The sequence below is a fragment of the Nannobrachium achirus genome (genome assembly GCF_963921795.1).
Source record: "Nannobrachium achirus genome assembly, chromosome: 11".
In the NCBI taxonomy this organism is placed as follows: domain Eukaryota; kingdom Metazoa; phylum Chordata; class Actinopteri; order Myctophiformes; family Myctophidae; genus Nannobrachium; species Nannobrachium achirus.
Genome location: NC_137820.1, coordinates 14,258,278 through 14,275,349, shown reverse-complemented (window position 1 = coordinate 14,275,349; position 17,072 = coordinate 14,258,278). Strand labels below are relative to the sequence as shown.

The 17,072-nt window shown below is 42.5% G+C and overlaps 1 protein-coding gene across 1 annotated transcript; it reads right to left on the bottom strand.

Annotated features, from left to right (window-relative positions):
• Positions 1-528: 528 nt before the first annotated feature.
• LOC308294154 (uncharacterized protein) lies at positions 529-15,363 on the bottom strand (the record flags this gene model as incomplete). Its single annotated transcript, XM_080736878.1, has 14 exons — positions 529-1,425; positions 2,189-2,343; positions 3,062-3,140; positions 4,024-4,155; positions 5,929-6,129; positions 7,732-7,838; positions 9,005-9,095; positions 9,908-10,078; positions 11,217-11,327; positions 11,580-11,666; positions 11,856-11,948; positions 12,031-12,087; positions 14,088-14,305; positions 15,303-15,363. The coding sequence occupies 14 exons, from the start codon at positions 15,361-15,363 to the stop codon at positions 529-531; spliced, it is 2,460 nt and encodes an 819-aa protein (XP_080593004.1).
• Positions 15,364-17,072: the final 1,709 nt, after the last annotated feature.

Genomic DNA, 17,072 nt, shown 5'->3' with positions numbered 1-17,072 from the left:
TCATATATACGGTAGGAGGTAATATACTGTACACAGTACTTGAGTAAAGTACTCCAAGTCATCTTGATCACCCAGGAGACCTTCGTCATCCACCTCCTCTGCCCCACGTCTGTTTATTTCTTACTTAATTTACTTAAAGAAAAGTAGCAGCAATGTAGAAATACCCTAAAAGACTTAAATATTTTTTTTTTTACTTGAGTAAAATTAGGAAGGTATTAGTATCAAATTAAGCTCACAACGGAGTGGAGTAGAAGTATAAAGTCATGATACTTGATTACTATCCACCATGAGTGTGTGTGTGTGTGTGTGTGTGTGTGTGTGTGTGTGTGTGTGTGTGTGTGTGTGCGTGCGTGCGTGCGGGTGTGTGGGTGTGCGCGCGTGCGCGCGCACGCTTATCATTTTGTACATACACTAGTACAGTATATGATGTGTGTGTGTACATGTACTGTATTCCATCATCTTCCTTTACTTCCTTCACTGTGTGTTGTCCGCTGCATCACTCTCAGTGCCTGCAACGTCACAGTGACATCACTTCTTAATTTCGATAAACATGGGATGCAAACGAGCGAGCACTTTAATAAGCTCTTCCTCGTCAGGCAGCAACTCGTCTTCATCTGCCGGGAGACCCGCGCCATCCTCCTCCCCTGCCCCAGAAGGCCCTTGCTCTGAAGACTTATTGGCCACGTCGGCTGCCCCACCCGGGTGCCCAGATGAGGTGGAGGGGTGATCTACCTGACTGAGCACCTCTGACGATACGCTGGCGCCCGCGTGCTCCGGAGTCACCGGAGGAGTGCTGGCGGGAGACGCGTCTATGTCCACCAACTTGGCCTGTAGTGGTGCGAGCTCTGGGGTGGGTGGGGGAGTGCTGGTCTGCTTCGGGTAGGGAGGGGATTGCAAGGCCTCACCTGCAGCGGCATGACTGGCAGGGCCTTGGCTGGTGCCGGGTGGCGTCGCTTGTGAATTCGTAGGGGTTGCGGTGGCGGCATGTGGTGGAGGACTTTCGGATGCCTCTGCAGGATCCTGCTCTGTGTCAGGCGGTGGGCTTTGTGAGTCAAGTCTTTCTTTGGGTGGAGCGGCGTTTCGAGCCATATCTATAAAGCTTACGTCAACAACGGTGGGGTGGATTGCGGGTAAGCTAGCAGAGCATTTAATTGGTGGAGAAAGATTGTTACTAACAGGTTCAACAGGGCTGCAAAAAGCTTCTGCGTAGTTTTTGTAGTTGATGTTGGGCACATCAGTCGTGTTGGGCACAGCAGTCGTGTTGGGCACAGCAGTCGTGCCAGGTGGAGTATGGCCCCTGCAGGGAGGCAGGTCTGTGCTGTGGTATGTGGCAGGTTTTTCCTGCAACGTGAAGGAAGGATTATAGGTGCCAAGCTCCTCAGTGTCGACCTCTTCCATCTGGGGCAATCCGCTGCGATGATTCAGCTGGGGAGGGATACCATACCAATCACCACAAGCATTTAGAAAAAAGGACAACAGTTGCATAACATATCACTGTTGGGCAGAAACATTGTATATCCATATTTCAACTTTTTATATATCTTTTGTAAATCAATGGCCTGATTTGTTTGTTTGTCAAACTTTGTAGCTAAAATATCCGAGCTACAAATTCATGACGCTTTGCATCCCAACCATAACTCTATATGATCCCAACACTTGAGATTGTATCTGTTATTTTTTTTAATATTTTGAAAGTGAATGCGGCTCAGTCTATCTGTGGGTTTTATAAATATTTAACTAAAGAAAAGTATGAAAAAAAAGTAAGAGCTTGTGACTAAATAATTACAGTGGATCCATCGGAACACAGGTTCCTTCCATTGTTGGACAAAGGTTTCTACCTAACAGCGTTGACTATTGAACACATTTTGAAAGGTAGTGGTAGTGGCTCCTAAACACACATGTTCTTGCTTCTGGTGACTGATATTGTCCTTCTAATGAGGGGTATTCTTTTATTATAATTTTTTCTTCTTCAATAAAGCCCTCTCATTTATTTTATTTAAAAATACATTTATGAATTTAGTTATTGAAATAACAAATATTGAGAACTCACCATTTGGTAGCACCTTAGGCTCTGTAGGAGCAGAGATTGAGAAGGATATTAGCAAGCAATACAAGTGAGAGATTATATTAAATCTCACAAAACACACTATGGGTCTACTGTAGTACAACAAGAGTGTAGTCATCTCACCACGTTGGGGTGTTTTCCTTGGGCCACACAGCCCCTCTCCAGCGGATCCTTCAGTCCTTTGTGCTTCTTCAGTCCCCAGGACAGGGCCCTCAGGATGCACCCCAGTATGCTCATGAAGAAGACACACAGAGTCAGAGCTTTGCCCACCGTGCAGCCTGTCAGACGCTCCTCACCATATGGGCCATAAGGGACTGAAAACACACACGCACGCACGCGCACGCACGCACGCACGCACGCACACACACACGCACATTTATATTTAGAAAGTTCATCATATTTGATTGCAACTAAGTTTGCAAGTGTGTGTGTGTGTGTGTGTGTTAGGGCATTCACGAATAGTGATTTTTAGTATTCGAATTATTCTACCCCAAAGTATTCGAATAGTCGAATATTCGACAGGACTGGCCAAACTGTCAAATATTAAGTAAGCAAGAGGCGAACATTGTGAAAATAGCCGATCTACATGCTCACAGAGCATGTAGATCTGCTATTTTCACAATTTTTATCTGCGGAACCGAGTCACATTAAATGTAATACCTACAATTCCAAGTGCTTGTCAGGGTGGGGGTCCCCAGTTAAAATATGTTTATTTTGAGTTTGAGAACCATTGACAACTCATTCTTATGACTTCCTATCTAGCCAAGCTTTATAAATTATATTTTTTTTAAAGAAAAAAACAAAACAAAAACAGTATATTCGACTTCGGTGAACAACGTCGAATAGTGACTTTGATATTCGAATATTTGAATATTTGGTGAATGCCCTAGTGTGTGTGTGTGTGTGTGTGTGTGTGTGTGTGTGTGTGTGTGTGTGTGTGTGTGTGTGTGTGTGTGTGTGTGTGCGCGTGTGCGTGTGCGTGCGTGCAAGCTTTACTTTTTTGTCCTTCAGGCAAAACATCCACCACTATAGTAGCGTAAGTGGCATCCCCTGACTCCTGGTCCACAGCCATTACCTGTATGATACGATTTTATCACCATCAGCATCATCATCATTTTTGCTTGTGCAGTTTCTAATTTTTTCTTTTTTTTTGTCTTATTGGGTGGTCCTTTACAACAGGGGTCTTCAACAGGGGGTCCCGGACCCCTAGGGGGTCCTCAGAGTTACTACAGGGGGGGCCGCCAAATCTTTGTGATATGATCATTCTTTTAAATGAACAACTTGAACCCTCGCAACCCTATTCTGAGGAGAACTTTAGCCAAAAATAGCAGATCTACAAGCTCTCAACAAAGAGCTTGTAGATCGGCTATTTCCGGCAAATAGGTTTGGTCTGGAGGTCAAAAAGAGCAGACCAAGTACAGAGTGAAAGGTCAAGTTAAATGAGCTATAGTCAACTTTTTCTTGAAAAACGGATGCTAAAATAAAAAATAATGTTTCGAAGATATTTTATAAAAACATAAGCTTCATATATTTGTTTCTATTAAAAAATGACCACAAAAAGCGTAAAATAATGATAAAATAATCCTTTTGGCCATTGTCAGACCGACACTTTGTTTACATTCTAGTCTATAGACTAGGATGTAAACAAAGTGTCGGCCCTACAATGAAAAAGTTGACTATATCTCCTTTATCTAAAAACACAAATCCAACATAGACAAGTCTATGAATCTATCTATGAAATCGATGAAAATCTACATCACACATTTATACAATATGTAGAGGGGGTCCCTGCTTCATCTCTCTCTCTCAGCTATAAAGGAGTCCTTGGCCTGAAAACGTTGAAGACCCCTGCTTTACAACTTTTCAATAACTGTGCCCCAGATGTCAGATATCTACTGTATCCAATCGTCTGGCTACTGAGAGACTAGGCTTGAGGAAACGTTTCCTCAGAAACTCACCTCTAGAATGTGATTCTGTTTAGCTCTAAGCTGGTGGGCCCTGGCAATCACAAGTCCCTCTGGTGTGACTTGGTACAAGTCTGTGTGGTTGGACGTTGGACTGAAGCTGAAGGAAATCATGGGATTGAATCCCTGCCAAAAAGTAGGATAAAGAAAGCAGTTATGGGCAAGGGCAAATTAAATCACCATACTATACTACTATACTAGTTGCGACCGTCAGGGAGCAGTTTACTATGAAAACCTCCACCGGCCGTCCGTCCGTCGGTCGGTCGGTCGGTCGGTCACACGTCACACGTCACACCTTTGCCCTGCTCATATCTCCGCATCAGTATATAGGGCTTGTTTGTTTATTGTATGACATCACGCCACATCATCAGCTGTGGACTCTGTGATGTCATCGTATCGCATCAGTATATAGGGCTTGTTTGTTTATTGTATGACATCACGCCACATCATCAGCTGTGGACTCTGTGATGTCATCGTATCTCCATATATGGCCATCTCCGTATATGGAGATATAAGTCGTCCATGCCCAAGTATGGGCTGGTGAGGTCAGACTTTGTGTGATGCGTAGGTTATCTCCATATATGGAGATTCAACATTCCAGGTGTAACTATGGCTACCCGTATGACGTGAGAGGTGGAGGTTGTGATATTTGTGGAGATAAGCGACCAACGGTCGCTTATCTCCCGATTAGGGAGTCTTACTGGTATACTATAGTTGCGACCGTCAGGGAGCAGTTTACTATGAAAACCTCCACCGGCCGTCCGTCGGTCGGTCGGTCGGTCGGTCGGTCGGTCACACGTCACACGTCACACCTTTGCCCTGCTCATATCTCTGCATCAGTATATAGGGCTTGTTTGTTTATTGTATGACATCACGCCTCATCATCAGCTGTGGACTCTGTGATGTCATCGTATCTCCATATATGGCCATCTCCGTATATGGAGATATAAGTCGTCCATGCCCAAGTATGGGCTGGTGAGGTCAGACTTTGTGTGATGCGTAGGTTATCTCCATATATGGAGATTCAACATTCCAGGCAATGCTCTCTTCCCTGGTGAGAATTGCCCCTTTATATAGGGCTTGTTTGTGTATTGTATGACATCACAGAGTCCACAGCTGATGATGTGGCGTGATGTCATCGTATCTCCATATATGGCCATCTCCGTATATGGAGATATAAGTCATCCATGCCCAAGTATGGGCTGGTGAGGTCAGACTTTGTGTGATGCGTAGGTTATCTCCATATATGGAGATTCAACATTCCAGGTGTAACTATGGCTGCCCGTATGACGTGAGAGGTGGAGGTTGTGATATTTGTGGAGATAAGCGACCAACGGTCGCTTATCTCCCGATTAGGGAGTCTTACTGGTATACTATAGTATACTATACTGGTTCTCAACCTTTTCGGGCCGCTACCCCTAAAATAATCATATTTTAATTGGGGACATCTCACCCTGCACAAGCACTTGGAATTGTAGGAGTTGGCATTACATTTAGTTTGACTCAATCTATTCCACTGTGAAAATAGCAGATCTACATGCTCACAACACCTCCCAACGCAAGGCGTTGTGAGCATGTAGATCTGCTCTTTTCACACTTTCTGCCTACTAATATTTGACAATTTAAGTCCTTAATTGTCCTTAATTGTCACTTTAGAAATGTGCAGATACCCTGTATACACTTATACTGTATGTTGGTCTGTTTACTGTATAAGTGAGAAAACAATGTTAACATTTTGCTAAACATCAGGGGACCCCCCCAAAATAATTTGGGGACCCACCTGGGGGTCCCGACCCACAGGTTGAGAACCACTGCTATACTATACAGTAATATAACAGTATATATATAGCAATCAATGTACATTTGCATGTGCATGTCTGTGCCTATATGAGTGCATACATGCATAAAGTCTGGGTCATGAGCGCGTAGCATCAACACTCTGCTGCCATATGTGTTGACCAGAGAGGCGAGGCTCTTCTCCTCCATTACAAAGCCATGGTACACAGTCGCTTCAAACTCTGGAGGGAAGTGGTTTGCTGCCAACACGCGGATCGTCACAGTGGTGACAGTGTACTTCCTGGGGTCGTCGTTCTGGTATGCCTGTGGGGGAGATAGAGAAGTTGAATTGCACCTACTGTATACTGTGAAGTTGAATATACTAACCTGTTGCACATAAAACATACTGTGACGATGTTTACACAAAGTTAAGTACAGTAGCAACTACTGGGGAAAAAAAGGCTGTTGGCGTATACAATATGTACATTTGAGGATGCTCTTTTATTTTTCTCTTTGCTCTTTTGCCTTTTGCACTCTCTTTCTTTTCTCAATCCTTCTACATCTTTATTATTAACCCTTTTAGATTCTTCTTTTTTTGTTGTTCTGTTGCTGTTATTATATTTTTTGCTGTTAGTATATAGTATATACCACTGCATTGTCTGAAGGATGCCAAACAAAACAAGTTTGACTCTTATGTACCTGTACAAAAGACTTAACAATAAAGTACAACCTTGAACCTTGAACCTTGAGATGCAAAGAAAAGGGAGAGACAACATGCTGTGGGAACGAGGAGGGAATCAGCGAATCAGCGGCCCACAAGGATATTGCAAGTGGCCCCCCAAATAATTGGCAAAACAAAAAACTAAAAGTGGTCAGATGGGTGGGTCACAAACGCTTCTGAGATTAAGTGGGCCCTGATCCCGAAAAGGTTGGTAACCACTGATCTAGATGGTATTTTTCCACACTTAACCCTAGAACAATAACGCTGGGTGATGTTCACCCAGACCATTATGTTTATGTGATTTTCATAATGTTGCTGATGTCTGAGGAGGTTGGGTCCTTGCTACCTTCAGGATGCTCAGTAACATATAGTAGGTAGGATTGTTTCCCTGCGCCCATCCCTGTTTTTTTCCACAGGCAGGTGTTCAGATGGATTTCACCAAGCGTTAGTGATAGAGTGTAAAAAAAAAATCCCATTCTCCCACAATTGGCAGTTGACTGTGCCTTCACTGGACCATACATTTTGAGAGAGAAGTATTTTGTTATGGAATATATTATATCGGGTAAAATATAGCCGGCGTTAGTGATGGTGTAATCTCTCAAGAACAGATGTAGCGCTACACTACTCAAAGGAACAAAACAGAGAGGGCGCTGTTTGTCCCTTTTCTTTGACGATGGCTAGCCAGATTGGTGATGGTATAGTCTCGCGACTCGCGTAGTCAGACAACTATTCCACCATCTCCGAATGCTATATAGCGTCTGGAACAGCGAATATCGGAAGTAGCCGCTGCTGCACTGAACTGTAGTCCCATTGGAAACATAACAGAAGCACAATAGCTCAGACAAAGTCATTCGAGCGGCCTATTCTTGTTATGGGTGTGTATAGTTTAAGAAAACGTTTGAAAACATCATGGAGGTAACACCAATAACACCAGTGAAAGACGAAATAACGCTCCCAGAAATATTGAAAGGAGACATAACGCTTCCAGTAGGACATGTTATTGCTACTGCACCAAGGGAGCGGTTGCGTCACATCCGCTTTATCTCGCACTCATCGTTTCTATTTCCGTTTGCCAGACTGTATGCCGGGAGCATTTGTCCAAATCGCGGAGGCAACAGTCTGGCCTCGCGAGACTAGTGATGGTATAACAAAAATAGCGTTCATGTTCTGTGGTCAAGTCATGATGTTAACAGTGCGAGTCTCACCATGACCTGCAGATGGAAGGCTGAAATGGTGAGTCTGTCCTTCACTCCCCAGGTCAACCTCACCTCCCCTGTCTGTCTGTCCATCAGGAATCGTCCGTCATCGTCCCCTAAAGCATCGATAATGTTAAATGATGTGTACACTAGGGCATTCACGAATAGTGATTTTTAATATTCGAATTATTCGACCTCTAAGTGTTCGAATAGTCGAATATTCGACAGGACTGGCCAAACTGTCAAATATTAAGTAAGCAAGAGGCGAACATTGTGAATATTATCTGCGGAACCGAGTCACATTAAATGTAATACCTACAATTCAAGTGCTTGTCAGGGTGGGGGTCCCCAGTTCAAATATGTTTATTTTGGGGGTCACGGCCTAAAAAGGTTTGAGAACCCCTGGTATAGAGGCATTAACAAATTCATCCACCAGGGGCATTGACAACTCATCCTTATGACTTCCTATCTAGCCAAGCTTTATAAACTATATATTTTTTAAAGAGAAAAAAATAAAATAAAATAAGCGAATATTCGACTTTGGTGAACAATGTCGAATAGTGACTTTGAATGTTCAAATGTTCGAATATTCGAATATTTGGTGAATGCCCTAGTTGTACACTACTAGTATATTGTTTGTTTGTTTGTTACCTTTATTTAAACTCGGAAATACAATTGAGAGCAAGCACTCATTTACAACGCAACCGAGATACAACAATGAACAACAACATATATACATATATACATTTACAGACATCATTTGAAATAATAATAAAAATAAAAAAAGTGAAAACTGTAGAAAGTTCAAGAAACTAAAAGCCAAATTAATTCAAACATATACAGTTTAGAACAAAGGTGTTAGAAACCATCATCCTAAATTGGCCTAAGGCCGGCAGATATTTTATTTTTAATTATTTTTGGAGCTTGTTCCATGCAAGTGGAGCACTGATAGAAAATGCTGCCTTGCCAAGCTCAGTATGAGCAAATGGAACCTCGAGCGTCAAAATGTCGCTTGAGCGCGTCTGATAGGGACTAGGGTCCAGATTCAGCATTGAACAAACATAAGGGGGGAGCAATCCTGAGAGAGCTTTAAAAATAAAAAGATACCAGTGTTTATCACGCCTCTCAGATAAGGAGGATAAACCTGAGTTCCCATATAGTGTACAATGGTGGGTTCCATAGCTGTCACCAGTGATCCATCTTAGTGCTGAGTGGTACACAGTGTCAAGGCGCTTTAAAATTGAGTGATGATATGATCATGCATGTGTGTGAGGTACTGAACCTGAGAGGATGGTGTAGCTGAGTGGAGTGTCGAGGCCTCTGTCTCCATCCACAGCATGAATGGGACCAGGAGAGAAGTCCAGAACTTTGTCCTTTATCAGAAGAAACAGTCAAACCTCTCACACATAACATTGCGTTCATGTCAGGGGCATCAATTGGGTATGGCAGGGGTATGCAGCTGCCATACCCTGGGTCCAGGGGGGGAAATAAAAGTTACCTTTAAATATAAATCCATGAATGTCTTTTTGTTTATCTGTTTAATGTTGTTAAATTACAGTAAAATAACTACAACGTTTTACAAAATGGTCACTTAAGTTATTGTGGCACGTTTACTAACATGCCAAGTTTAGCTGCCCTTAAACAACCATTCCAGGCTGCCATATCCAGCCCAAGAAACCGTAGAAACGGGGGGGAAAAATATGTACTTCTTAAGGTATGGCAACATGACTGGTGTATTGCACGCGTGCAAGACAGTCATGTTGCCATACCTTAGCTTTTTCTGAACTGACGCCACTGGTTCATGTGGTCACCACATTGGTTAAACCAGTAGGGCGCTGCAACGATGATCTTCTTTCAACCCTTTAAGAATGCGTGCCGCGCTGTGAGCTTGTAGATCTGCTATTTCTGAAAAATCACGATTTGTTTTGCAAATCGTTGAATATATATTTTTTAAAGCAAACATTTGTGACTCAAATATTTGCTTCTAGGGCGTCCCTGATACATAATATTTTGAGATGGGGGTTGGCGGACAAATAAATAGAATTCTAGGGGTCACCGTGAGCTTGTATATCTGCTATTCTTCAATAGCTAAAGCATAAAATAATGGTTAAAGTGGTTACAATCTAGAGTGACACGGATGCGTTCCAGGTATTAATGGTTAAACAAGCATTTTAGAATCACTGACTTCTTCCCCCTCTGTAACGTTGGCTGTGTACACAGGGTTGGTGCAGATGTGATCCGACTGGTCCCTGTAATGTGCTGTACAGGGTAGGAACTGCGGGTACTGGTCGTCTGCATCCAGGACTGTAATGGTGATGGTGGTGCTGGTGTTGAAGTGCTCTGCAGTGCTCATCTCCTGTATTGGTCACAACGCAGACGTTTTGTTTGCTTTATTCTTAATGATGATTCATTTTTAGCTTGTAATGCTTTTCTGAGATGGGATAGAGAGCTGAGAGGAGACAATACAGTGAGGGATGACAACAAAATAAGGTAGGAAGAGACTAGCCTCGCGTAGCCAGACTGGGATATGGGACTGTATTTTTCTTTTTTTTTAATGATTTGTTTTTGGGCTTCTTGCCTTTATTGGATAGGACAGTAGACTGACAGGAAATGGGGTAGAGACAGGGAGTGACACACAGCAAAGGTCACCCGGATCGGGAATCGAACCGGCGACGCCAACAGGAATTGATGCTGAAATGGCAATGCCTATATGGTATGCGCCTGGTCCACTAGGCCACCAGGCACCCCGATATGGGACTGTATTTTGATTGTCTTAAGTACCAGTTCTTATGCCTTAACTTAAAGCCCTGTCCATACTGTCTCCGACCACCGAACCTTTCGTCTGAGAGTTCAGAACTTCCGACGTGCAGCTTTCTGAACTCTAATTTGGAGTAATGCTTTTGCTAAATAGAGCCTGGGACTTCTATATGGAAGGTTCTTTTCTCTAGGGGCGGGTTAAAAAAAATTGCTCTGGACACAATTGGTTAACCAGAACAATACTGGGCCCTGAGTGGTCACCCAACTCTTTGAGGTGAGGAAATGGAATCACAATTGACCCAAATCCGCCAGCAATTTTATTATTTTATTTATTTTGCATTGGTGGATTTTGTCTGATTCCATTCCAGGCTAGGAATAGACCACATTGTGCCGTATGACGCCCACTGGAATGCACTGCTTTACCATGGTTAAAACCTATATAACAATAACTTTTTAAGAATGTTATCTGTATCACAATAGTGACATTTGAAATGACATATTGTTCAATAGAATGTATATATCACATAGGTTCACATAGAGTTCAATATATTGCCCAGCACTAGATGAAGGATGGAGTCTATCATAAAATTACGTTAAAAAGCGTTTTATCCATCAATTTGTAATGAACAGTGTACAAAGTGTACAAATTTAACCAACCATTTGGTTACTTTTTCTACACTCTCAGAGCACTCTGGATTTGACAGTATATGTGACAAAGAAAAGTTTATAAAGCTCACTGAGGCATGAATGGTGATGACAAGCTGGCTCTGGGTCTCAAAGTCCAAAGGTTTAGACAGCATCACCTCTCCACTGTTAGGAAGCTCCACCTTGAAGTACTGGGAATCAGGCTGCAGCACGAATGTACACACACACACACACACACACACACACACACACACACACACACACACACACACACACACACACACACACACACACACACACACACACACACACACACACACACACACACACACACACACACACACACACACACACACACAGAGAGAGAGAGAGAGAGAGAGAGAGATACCGTGAGGTATACAGTGATGCACTGATCTTAAATCTTAAGTAAATGTAAATGATTGTAAATAACTTACTGATGTCTGGTCAATGGAGTATATGATTGTGTCATCATCCGGGTCTATGGCCTTGAGCGTGAATACTACTGTATTTACAGGAGTTAGCTGGACAGTGAAATAAAGAAGCAGACAAACTATCAGGCAGACATTTAGACAGGGTATACTTTAATGCTTTTGAGTTTTTGGGGGGTATGTGCCAAGTGTATAAAGTTCAAGGGCAAATTATGTGTGATTGCGCATGTGTATGTAACCATATATGTGTGTACATATACTTGAGGTTGTGTGTGTTCTTACTTCACTGATAAAAAGAGACTGGACAGTGTTCTCTGGAAACACAGGTAGATTGTCATTTTCGTCAAGAATCTCCACCATGATCCTGTACACACTCTGTACACACAAAAAGAGAAAAGGACTTGTATGCCTCTGGCGATAGTAACACAAAGAACATGAAGTGATGGACCGTCCATACCTGAAGCATGTCCTCCTCATAACATGACAGATCTGCCATTAAGACAGGACCGTGCACCTGATGGAGAGCGAGAGAGACAGATGGGCAGACAGAGAGAGAGAGAGAGAGAGAGAGAGAGAGAGAGAGAGAGAGAGAGAGAAAGAGGGGAGACAGAAAGAGGAAATGGGGATAAAGAGAGCGATGTAGAGGTTACTAATCTGGCTGACTCTTTAGCAGCTGTTCTGACATGACACAGCTGGATGGGAAATGGATGGCAGCTAGAGAGGCTGTGTTCACTCACTCTAAGCCAGGGAAGGTTCAGAGAACTGTATGCATTACTGCTGAGAATACAATATATATTATATCAGTAAGACTCCTAAGAGCGAAAGTCAACCTCGCCCTAAAGGGCCCATATATGGAGATCCCAGCTCTGAGTATCTGACATCACTGTGATGTCACCTGTTTATGCCCATATATGGAGATCCCTGCTTTGAGTATCTGACATCACTGTGATGTCACAGTGATGTGTCAGGGGAACCACAGTGTCAGGCGTTACCCGTCCGGTTCTAATGGTAAACTGCGACCTATGGTCACAACAACATACCCAAGGGTGGCTCGCATTATTAAGTTATTACAGGATAAAAAACAACTACTTTTGTATTTTGCAATGTATTAAGTTCAGTTAATGCACTGAACACATAATGCCTGCGTTCATCCCCACTATTATGTCCTCAGTGTGTATTGTCTCTATTCACTGTCCTACATCCGGTGGGCCACATCATCAAGCTCATGTCACTATGACTCAGCAATACATCCAACCCTATAAGGAGTTCCCATTGCAGCTATATATGCTCAAATATGAAGTGTGTCATATTTGTGTATTTAAAATAGAACAAATTGGCAAGTTACCTCCTTGGTGTACTGGCAGCAAGCACACAAATGTGATGCTGATTGGTAAAGCGGTTTGTGAGATTAACCCTGGACTCAAAGACTCCCACACAGACACACAGACATTCTCAGAAACTTCTAGGTGGCTCGGCCCCTTCAGAGTCACGTATTACAAATATGGGTAGGCCTACAAGAGTGTAATTTAAACCAAGAGTCTTCAACAGGGGGTCCAGGACCCCTAGGGGTCACTACAGGGGGTCCTCCAAATCTTTGTGAGATAGAAACCTTTTTTCTCCTTTTTTATATCTGAGCCCCAGAAATTAACGGATTATAATGTCCAGAGTGCCTCTCGCTGGCTCCATTAACGGCCATTATCTTATTTTGAAGGCCAGAAGTCCACAGCGTAAACACTTCCGGTCTGACGTCATCGCGTCCTTCACCGGAATCGATCATTGTTTACGTGGTGTCATGGCGGATCGGATCGATGCTTTTCAACATGTGTTTTATAAGCGAGCATCTATTGCCATCTTCGCTTCTAAAGTGTTGTTTTGAGATAATGGACATTAAAGATGAGATCCCCCGTCTGCCTCAATGTTATGGGATTACTATTTTGTGCTCGTGGATCTGTGATGATGATAAATCAGCGACGGAGATCGGCTCGGGACCATCCGCCATTGTACACGGTAGGATAACCGCTGTTACAGTAATATATTACTTTTCGCGAGATATCTCGGGAATGGCACTCGAGATACTCGAGTACATTTCACGAGATATCTCGGGAATGGCACTAAATCGGTTAACCACTTGAACCCTAGCGTCCATATTCTGAGAACTTTAGCCAAAAATAGCAGATCTACAAAGCGCGAGGCGTTGTGAGCTTGTAGATCAGCTATTTTCAGCAAAGAGGTTTGTAGAGGGGAAAAAGAGCAGACCAAGTACGGAGTGAGAGGTCAACTTTATTAAGTATTGACGGTTCAAATGGTTAAATATTTGAAAACACAAATGTATATGAATCCAAAATACAATGATGATTGTGCTGTCAAACAATGAAGAAACTATATGGAACCTATACAAGGTTGTGGTAACCTAACCCTGCTTCATTTATCTCTCAACTAAGGGGTCTTTGGCCTGAAAACGTTGAAGACTCCTGATTTAAACCAATTACCTAGATTGCCATAACCTGTGTTTACCTCTCTGTCCAAGATCCTCTCTGATGATGCGTTGAGTCTGAGGTTTCTTCCATCGAGGAAGAACCAATCAGCATCCTTTCCAGAGAGAGTCCAGAAAACCCCATTCCACGTATTAGAGTCATCGATGAGCTCAGCGACGAGTTCTCCTTTAAGGCTGTTCTCTGCGATGGTTGCAAACACATCCTGGCCATCCAAACACCCTCCCCAACCGGACATTCCTGCAGTCACGAGGTGTACAAGCAGACAGTTATGTATGAGATACAGACAGATACAGAGACAGAGAGGGAGAGGGAAGGAAAGTTCACAGAATACAGGGGTGACACAGGGGACATGTCCCTGTTGGCCTTTCCTCTAGAACAGGGGTTTTCAACTGATTGTGAACCAGGGGGTAACACTTGCTATGCATCCCATGTCTATAATGCATTATAATCAGCTTATAACACTGTATGATTAATAGTTACACGAACTAAAATATGCATAACCCTTTATAAGACTGTTTCTCAACCAATTGTACTTGCTCTTAAATAATGACTGAAATATAGCAGTGTGTTTTTGAGTGGTTCAGTGTTTTTGAGAATTTCCCTTACTTTATCCAGCCTTCTATATTAAACTCACTCACCCAAAATGTATATCAAATCTGATGGGCAGATTGCCATGAAATGTAAAGCTACAAACTATGTCTCCCTCTCCTGATGGAGAAAGGTAATTGCAACGGTGGCCAAGCTACAATAAAGATGGCAGTGCAAGTGTCCAGTGCATCTGCATCTGCTTCCAATAACTTTATTGAATTCGTCAACCAGTAGGTGTCCAACTGACACAGGCATCAAAATCTTTGGGTGGAAGAGGCTGCTTACAAGTTCCAACCACTTAATATAGGTTTTGGAGCTTATGTGTCAGATTTGATTCTGGAGATGTTTCCATGACCTGGCAACCAGCTGCCCTTTAGGTTAAACCATAAATAAATAAATAAATACTATATAAATACTATATATATATATATATATATATATATATATATATATATATATATATATTATATATATATATATACACACACACACACACACACACACACACACACACACACACACACACACACACACACACGCACACACACATGCTGTAGCCATATGTGATAATGATTCATTGTGGCTCAGAGCTGAACTCCAAACCAAGCGACTGTATTAGAAAGAATGTGACATAAAATGGGCCTACCTGTGACTATGTGCAGACTTGCACTGAGCACAAGGGAGGATAGAAGTACGGAGACAGCCATCTCTAGGCCCATCCAATACTACAACCCCTGTACACTGATCCACTCTGCTGCTCTAGTCTGTGATGAAACAGAGAACAAAGGAGAAAACAGTTTTCACTTCCGCCTGTGATTAATGATTAATAAGGACCTAACATTAAATAAAACAATCTTAAGCCTTCTATGTTAGGATGTCTTGAACCGTTGGACACCTGAAAACCTCTCTTTCTCACACACACGCATGCACGCACGCACACACACACTCACATATAACTTACAGTATTCTCAGGCTCACAGAAACACAGTTCCTGTCCCTAACATTGACACACACACACACACACACACACACACGCGCACACACACACGCACGCACACGCACACACACACACACACACGCACACGCACACGCACACACACACACACACACACACACACACACACACACACACACACACACACACACACTGTACTGTACTCCTCTATAATTCCTCTAAATCCCTTGTAAGTGGGTTTCTTCTCCCTGGCTTTCACTCTTCTGAGAAGCAGTCCAGTAGACCAGTAATATCATTCTTCACACAGTCCTTCACCTCTCTCTTACATCATTGCTCTTTACCTTCAACTGTGCCTTCTTGGCCTTCATCCAGTGGCGTAAGTTCAGCAAAAGCTAAAGTATGGCAACATGACTGGTGTCGCGCGTGTGCAAGACACCAGTCATGTTGCCATACCTTAGTAACAGGCGTGATACATTTATTTCAAGAAGTACATTTTTTCCCCTCGTTTCTACGGCTGGATAAGGCAGCCTGGAACGGTTGTTCAAGTGCAGCTAAACTTACTTGGCATGTTAGTAAACGTGCCACAATTAACAGCATTGCACCTGTGCAGCTGACCTACGGAACCTGGGAATATACCATTCTGTCAAGATGGGGAGAATACAAGTGTGGAGAATATAATTATAATACCTTGTTAAAGTGACCATTTTGTAAAATTTTGCATTTGTAGTTATTTTACTGTAGCCTAATTTAACAACATAATAACCAGCACAGATAGACAAAGAGACATTCATGGATTTATATTTAAAAGTAACTTTTATTTTCCCCCTGGACCCAGGGTATGGCAGCTGCATACCCCTGCCATACCCAATTGACGCTACTCTCAAGATAGTTATTGTTACTAATCTCCTGACTGTGAACTTCCTTTTGCTGATGCTCTGTGAATGTTCAGTTTCTTTGAAAATGCTCAACATAGGTTATTGCTGTAAAATGATTTTGCTGTAAAATATCAATGATTCTAGAGGTTGCGGTACAATACTATTATTATTTAGGTAGGCCTACATAGCATATGTATTAAAATAGATGTAAAACTCTGAGCATTTTATGAGCTATATGGTATACCATTGTTTTGGGTTGCGATTGGCACATTTCCTGGGGCAATCTGCCCAGATCATGCATGTCACACGTGTCTTCTTGGATGCTAAAATAAAAATAATGTTTCGAAAATATTTTATAAAAAAATAAGCTTCATATATGTGTTTCTATAAAAAATGACCACAAAAAGCGTAAAATAATGATAATATAATCATTTTGGCCATTGTCAGACCGACACTTTGTTTACATCCTAGTCTATAGACTAGGATGTAAACAAAGTGTCGGCCCTACAATGAAAAAGTTGACTAGCTCCTTTAAGTTCTCTCAAAAAAGCATCTGCAATGTCGTGCATTTGAAACTACATTGCAG